This window comes from Lacerta agilis, chromosome 1 (genome assembly GCF_009819535.1).
Source record: "Lacerta agilis isolate rLacAgi1 chromosome 1, rLacAgi1.pri, whole genome shotgun sequence".
Taxonomy (NCBI): domain Eukaryota; kingdom Metazoa; phylum Chordata; class Lepidosauria; order Squamata; family Lacertidae; genus Lacerta; species Lacerta agilis.
In genome coordinates this window covers 76521579-76529052 of record NC_046312.1, presented here as the reverse complement: position 1 = coordinate 76529052, position 7474 = coordinate 76521579, and the positions used below count along the sequence as shown (strand labels likewise).

Sequence of the window (7474 nt, the reverse complement as noted above, 5' to 3'; positions counted from 1 at the left end):
TATAGGTCCTGAACCTTCCATTTTCAGCTTCATTGGAAGACTCTGGGTTGTAGTGTTATATGTATCCACTTTTTCTACACTGCACATTTTGTGGGCCTTGGGATGCTGGGCTGTAGGTTGTAAAGAGAAGAAATAAGGCAACTGGCAGCAAACACTTGTGGGAACTTTTTCTTTTTTATTGCTTTTGTGTGATGTGTTACTACCAGGAATTCTTATTACATGCAAAAGTTTCAAATGTAAGCTGAATAGGTTGAAATAACTAACGCTCATTAAAAGAATGGTAAAATAATCACATTAATAGAGTTTTTCACACAGTGTAAAGATTATTCATAAATATATTAATGGAACACTTGTTTGCAGTGTTTGGAATTCGAAGGGCAAGTAAAATAAAACATTAGTCCAAGTGGTCAATGTCCATATTTTGAGCTGTTCATTTTCTTCTGATGTTCAGGAATTTCAGTGGTGCTGAATGTTTGTAACCTATAAAAAAGGAGACATATTCAAAATGTTATTAGCTCATTGTGAATTCTCACCATTCTCACTTCAAAATTGCACTGGCTCCCTGGCATTTCCCTGCGTATGCCTCAAAATCCAAATCTGAACATTCACATGTCCCTACTTTTCCTATATAATACTGGGGCAGGAGAGGGGATTACTCTTGTGACATTAAGAGTTTATTGATACGAGCAACTTTAATTAATTTATTTTACATAAAGACTTCCTCTGCAAATTGAAATTCAAATGTCAGCCTTCATGGGCTAAAATGGGGAAAAAGGGAGAGAGGAGGAAAGAGAAAGAGGATGGGAAGAGGGGTAAGTTTTTATAAATATGACAATCTTGATTTCGCATCCAGATTTTGAAACTTCCAAAACTCACAGCCTGTTGTTTAGATGGGTTTTCAGTTTAGATTAACCCATGCTCCTGATTTACTCTCCCAACCTCCCTACAAAGGTCTTTACAGAGAATGTATGCTAGAGAACTAAGTCTGCACTCTTCATTTATTTCCCCAGAACACTGGAAGGCCTGACTCAGGATGGGTTCAGTCCTTGAGACATAAAGAAGGAACAAATGCCTTTGCAGACAGCTGTTTTCCTAGAGTGCTTATCAATAGAGAGGATGCCTTTGAACAAAAGTAGCCAAATCCCTACTACTGCCTGAGTGCTAGATTTGATGACCCATGAGATCCTTTCCAAATCTATAATGGTATAATTATTGCAGGCAGACTTCATTCAAAATTCACAGCAGGTGAAAATGACTAATGGTTTTGATTTTGCAACACTTTTTTAAAGGATATAATTTTTAAAATAGCCTTAATCCAATGCATGTGAGTAGTGCAGCTGATTTCAAAGAAAAAGTGCTGTCATGTGCTAAAGTGATTGAATCTGAGTAAGAAATGCTTGGCAAATTGTTGAATTTAAAAGTATGGGGGTGTACATTTCACATGACAGCTTTAACATGCAATCATGCAGTTTACTATGAAGGTCAGTAATAGCCTATATAGATACTGTGCTCTGAAACATGTTACCCATTCATTTCATGTGAAGGCTTGGAAATCAGTTCTTGCCTCTGTATATAACATAAAGCTGAGAAGATAGAGCACATGCAGAAGGTACCAGTTTAAATCCCTGGCATATCCAGGTATGTCTGGAGCCCTTTCTGAAACCCTGGAGAGGCACTGCCACTCAGTATAGACAGTACTGATCTGCATAGACACAGTCAAAGGCAGCTTCCTCTGTTCCTCATGCTCCTAAAGTTAACTCCAGATTTAGAGTTCTGTAGTTTATTTTATACTGAAGTAGTTGAACCGTTAGAAATGGAGGCAGTGAGAGATTTCACTTTCTTGGGTTCCATGATCACTGCAGATGGTGACAGCAGTCACGAAATCAGAAGACGCCTGCTTCTTGGAAGAAAAGCAATGACAAACCTAGACAGCATCTTAAAAAGCAAAGACATCACCTTGCCGACAAAGGTCCGTATAGTTAAAGCTATGGTTTTCCCAGTAGTAATGTACGGAAGTGAGAGCTGGACCATAAAGAAGGCTGATCGCCGTAGAATTGATGCTTTTGAATTATGGTGCTGGAGGAGACTCTTGAGAGTCCCGTGGACTGCAAGAAGATCAAACCTATCCATTCTCAAAGAAATCAGCCCTGAGTACTCACTAGAAGGACAGATCCTGAAGTTGAGGCTCCAGTACTTTGGCCACCTCATGAGAAGAGAAGAATCCCTAGAAAAGACCCTGATGTTGGGAAAGATGGAGGGCACAAGGAGAAGGGGACGACAGAGGATGAGATGGTTGGACAGTGTTCTTGAAGCTACTGACATGAGTTTGGCCAAACTGCGAGAGGCAGTGAACGATAGGCGTGCCTGGCGTACTCTGGTCCATGGGGTCACGAAGAGTCGGACACGACTGAACGACTGAACAACAACAAAGTTGAACCGTTACAACTCCTATATAAATTATGTACCACCATTTCTTTAAAAAAAGAACAACAAAAAGATGCACAAAGGCCAATAATGAATATAATTACAAATAAATACTTTTCATAACTGCATTCAAATCATCCAAGTCAAGCTTGTAATACTGTTCTTCACTATCAGACGAAGCATATCTTCTACCATCTGTAAAAGAAAAAAGTAAGCCAAATTACCTTGAGTTATATATATGGCTGCTTATGATCTTTGAGGTTGAATGCACATGTTCACATCTGACCAGCCATCTGATAAATAGGTTTTCACACAGAGAATATAGTTTACAAATCTCAATACTTGGGCTGAATGGATGATGAAAATGACCAAAAAGAGTTGAATTGGAAAGTATTTTCCAGCCTGCTCAAATGTTTTAATAACTTTGAAGTCCTTCTGCAAATACAAACAGAGCAATTAAAGTTGAAGGAGGGAAAGTGAGATAAAACAGCTGGAATTCTTGCCAATTCATCCACCATAAAAGACTTAAGGAGTCTCAGAAATCCATACAAGCATTGATCTATATAACTGCTCAGCCTGCATTGCTTGTGGGGATTTGAAGATTTTACAACAGTCTGCAATATTAGTATGTTCACTGGAGATTTCCTCAATAACTTGTACAGAATTCATTTAACATTGAACTAATTATGAAGGCTTCAGGTACACATACAATTCTGACTGTAGTTTTTTTTGGCTTAGCTTTTATGGTGATCATCCAGCCGATCTGAACAAAATAAAAGGGGGCAAAAGAAAGCCATAGGATTTCAGACAGCTCCAGATTTCCTTGATCCTGGACATGGGCATAGCCAGGATTTAATTGGGGGGGGGCAGTCTTTATGTTAGGGGGACAGAACTGAGTTATCTGTGATGTAATTAGTTAAGTATTTTTATTTACTTTATGGGGGGTAGTGCCCCCCTGCACCCCTCTGGCTATGCCCATGATCCTGGACCAGTTTGTGCTGAGTTTCTCTCTTCCACTTCAGCCAAAGAGGTGCTGCTCTGTATCATTATAATAGATACCGGTACTTGATGCTGAGCTGGATCCAATCAAGGTCTATGCAGCTAACCATTCTTTTCCTACGTGCAGTGAAACTTGATACCTCTGGTCACTTGCAAGCAGGACAAAGAAGGTAACAGCCTTCTGTTTAATTTTTCTGGTATTGATCCTCTTTGCTAACTTGTCATTGACATGGCACATTATTATTATTATTATTATTATTATTATTATTATTATTATTATTTACACCCCACCCATCTGGCAGGGGTTCCCCAGCCACTCTAGGCGGCTTACAGCACAAATAAAAACATAGTAAAATGTCAACATAAAAAACTTCCCAATACATACAGGGTTGCCTTCAGGTGTCTTCTCATGCCACAGCCTGTTCTAATACTGCCTCTTCCACCCCTTTATTATTTTTTTACAAGCCCGCTCACACTCATTGGTGGGCGGTGTTGCGGCCACGCCCTGGACCCACAAGTGACCTGCCAAATATTCTTCCTCATTGTGTTCTTGCACTGCAGATATCGAAGTGAACCAGTGCCTGCTATTATTACTTTTTCCAGTGGGAGTTACTTTGATTCCGCATATTTATTTTTAACCTCCACATATGTCCTCAATTTGAAAGCCCTTTAACCAAACCCAAATCAGGTCCTCACTAAGCAAAAACGCAAAAACAGCTGATGGGAAGGCCTTTTTGGGTAACAGGGTCATTGCTGTGGGTGGGTGGCGGGGAAAGATTCTCCACATTAGTCTTTCGGGGGGGGGGCACCATTACTTTCTCCCCCTTCCCATGCAAGTTAAAGGGCGAATGAGCTGGAATACACTGAACCCTCAAGAATGGGGGAGGGTGAAGACCCATTTTAAGTTTTGATCAGTTTTACTACAGGCAATATATAGTGGAATGCCTCTGTGAAACAGCTGAAGAAAAACAAATCATGCTACTCAGAGAATTCTTAAGAAATGATAGCTCTGAGAAAAATGGCTAGAGTAAAATGATCACATTACACGTCTTTCTTCCTGAGCCACATTGCTTCCACAGAAAGTCCTCAAAGTATAAAGTATCATGTTATGCACAGATTCTGCAAATACATGTTAAGGAGATTGTGGAAATGTAATTCCTACTTCAGTGTAACATCTTCATCTTGAAAAGCTCATACAGTGCCTCCTCTATGACATCCTTCTATTAGCAAGTTCAGTTTTCAGATTGTTTGCAACATCCTTGTTACATAACTATAGCTAAACAATTTTACAAAATTAGTTTTCAAGTTGCTTGTATGTCTTCATATTAATTCATTACATTTAAGCAAGTGCTAATTTTACATAGCCCCACTGGGAACCAGTTTATTGATGCTTTAAAAAAAATATCAATCAGGAAGCTACTTAGAGCCTTTTAACAGGAATAAATCATTAATTTTGTGGTGGCTGTGGTAGGCAATTTTCCTCCTAAGTATTTCAAACTAATGCCCAACTTAACTTTTTTTATTTGAGATTTCACTCTGTAACAAATTATTTTAAATTCAATGTAGTATTTTAAAAAAGCCATTAAATGATTTTTTAACTGAAGCAAGCATTTTTATTTTATTTTATTTTATTGAAAATGAGACACCAAACTTACATCTTCCCTTGAGATACAGCATTGATTGTGGACCCCAGTTTCTTGCTATTGGATTACCCTGAAAAGAGAAAGTAGCCACTGTTCACTGGAAACTTGTCATATACTGTTGCAGAGTTTGGAGGATATTTTAGCTAAAAGCTTTACCTTTGGGGTGTGGGATGATTCAACTACGAAAAAGACCATCATGATGATAAAAGCACATACTAATGCTGTTTTAACTTTCTGCAAGAAAAACAATATATATATTTCTTTTATTATTCAGAATAAAACCCACTGTAACAAATATTTAAAAGCATAAAAGAGACATAGTAAGTTGCTTACCATGCTGGCAGGTCTTTTGTCACTCGCTTCTATCACCGAAATGTGATCAAAGGTTTGGTTTGGCATTCTTACTTTTAAATAGCTGATGATGATAAAATACGCAAGTTCAGCTGATCATAGATGTTTTGCTTGGGGTTGTTTCTCTCCCGCCCCTAAAAAAAGCCTTTGTTTTCCAGGGAAGGGTTTATGCCAAGTTTGATATGTGGAAATTAGATATATAGTAATTTACCTTCCCCCAGAAAGCAGCAAATTAGTGTCAGAGACTCCTTGACAAAAGGGTAGCTAATGATAGTTGTTCCCATGAGATCCGGAAACAATCTGTACACACAGGGAAAAAAATACAAGACAAAAGGTGACTAAATGTCAAACATTTCTACTTGGTACTTCACACATTTTCTCAGGCCTTCATTCATTTTTCTGCAATAATTAATATATGGTGGGAGGAAAGCTACTTTTTTTGTTAATGGGCTTCCTCTTCATGGACTCTTTGTAGGTTCTCCATTCAGCAGTTGAAGAGTATCCTTAAATCATCAGTTTAGGAAATTTTTGCTGTATTATATGTTTCTCTTATAAATAAGAGCTATCCTGAGGCACTTTTATAAGTCTTGACTCCTAGGCCTTCAGCTCTTAGGAGCCCAGGATGATCCATGACACTGAAAAGCTGGTGAAACATAATCTAAATACGTTCATGAATATGATTAAACTAACACTGGTATGCATGTAAATATTGTTTGGTAGTGGAATGTTATTGTTTATATTCTATTGGTAGTCTAACCCTTCTTTGGTTGAAACCCCTGATTTCACAATGCCTTGGTGCCTTTCACGACTTAAATATCAGCGTATCTCCCTAATGCAGCAACTGAGAGAGTTATTGCTATGGTGGCTCACAACCAGACCTTGAGGCGGGGCAATTCCACTGGCTGCTGGCCTATTTCCAAGCACAATTCAAGTTGCTTGTCCTTGAAACCCTACATGCTTTTGGACTGAGGTAGCTAAAGGACTAGCTTCTTGCTGTGTGCTTCCTTTGTCAATCGAAGCCCTTCTCCAGACGTCTCCATCTGCAGAAGTTAGGTGGATGATGATGGGCAAGAGAGCCTTCTCAGTCACATTGCCCATTCTGTGCAGTGATGGCCAGGCCAGGGCTGCCTCGTCATAGGGGCTGGGTGGTGCAGTGCGCCAGGGCGGCGGGACCCCAGGGGCGCCCCCGCGAGCCCGCCGCCGGCTGCTGAAAGCTGATTTTCACCACGGCTGAGCAGGAGCAGCAACGTCCGAAGTGAAACCCGACACCTCGTCTGCACTCGATGCGGCTCTCTGGACCATCTGCCAAGCCCACCCCGCCACTGGGAGGAAGTGCCGGAAGTGCCGCCTTGGTTCTTCCCCCCCCTCCCGTGTCTCCCCCCCCGCCTTCGCGGGAGCTCCAAGAGTTAACGAGGCTCCACGGACGCGCATCTTGCGCTGGCGAGCAAGTAGGTGGCCGCGAGAGTCCGAGCTCAGGATGCGTTCCAAAGAGGCTCAGGGAAAGCGAAAGAGGCGGTACGCCAGGGGCGCTGGAGGGATCGCTGCGCTACTGCGGCCAATCTCCTTAAGATGGCCCTGGTGATGGCAATACCTTATTTCCTTTGTGCACAACCACTCTGCCTGTTTAGAGCCTTGACACCAGTCTGAACATACAGAGCGGTCCTCTGAGTGGTCCAGCACTGTGAACACATCTTGCTTGGAAAGTAAGCTTGGAAAGTCTATCAGAGTCAACATTCAGATGTTAAGGAGGAGGGGCAATTCTGAAGCAGCAGTGAAGAAGAAAATACATTGCATTCACAAAGAAACCCCTTCAAGACCACTTCTAGTAGAGGATGTGAACTTGAGGTCACCTGTCATTGTCTGAGTTACGGTATTACAGATAACCATGGATGACTCTGAATTACTCAGTAGCCTTACTTTGTAAAAATGCTCACCATGCAGCACAATAAGTAGCACTGATGTTGCAAATCTTGTAATGCAATCTGTGCAGTTGCTGTACACATTTTCTCAGATATGTGCCTAGATTTAAATAGTCAGTTACTGTCTTATTATAATGT

General features: G+C 40.7%; 1 protein-coding gene across 3 annotated transcripts; it reads right to left on the bottom strand.

Moving 5' to 3' along the window:
• Positions 1 to 371: 371 nt before the first annotated feature.
• LOC117060895 (spexin-like) lies at positions 372 to 5579 on the bottom strand. 3 transcript variants are annotated; one of them, XM_033173488.1, is made up of 5 exons: positions 5400 to 5579; positions 5223 to 5300; positions 5079 to 5136; positions 2529 to 2619; positions 372 to 480 (listed from the first exon to the last, which is right to left on the bottom strand). In XM_033173488.1, the coding sequence occupies exons 1-5, from the start codon at positions 5463 to 5465 to the stop codon at positions 408 to 410; spliced, it is 366 nt and encodes a 121-aa protein (XP_033029379.1). In that variant the 5' UTR covers positions 5466 to 5579; the 3' UTR covers positions 372 to 407. The 3 variants fall into 3 exon arrangements, with proteins under 3 accessions (XP_033029379.1, XP_033029388.1, XP_033029396.1); XM_033173497.1 differs by having other exon boundaries at positions 2539 to 2619; positions 5400 to 5576; XM_033173505.1 differs by lacking the exon at positions 5223 to 5300.
• Positions 5580 to 7474: the final 1895 nt, after the last annotated feature.

Coding starts and splice junctions, on each gene's coding strand:
- LOC117060895 (XM_033173488.1), bottom strand. CDS start 5,465: ATGCCAAACCAAACCTTTGATCACATTTCGGTGATAGAAGCGAGTGAC. Junction 5,301..5,399: donor ACAAAAGACCTGCCAGCATG/GTAAGCAACTTA, acceptor TTTTTCTTGCAG/AAAGTTAAAACAGCATTAGT. Junction 2,620..5,078: donor GCTGTATCTCAAGGGAAGAT/GTAAGTTTGGTG, acceptor TTTCTTTTACAG/ATGGTAGAAGATATGCTTCG.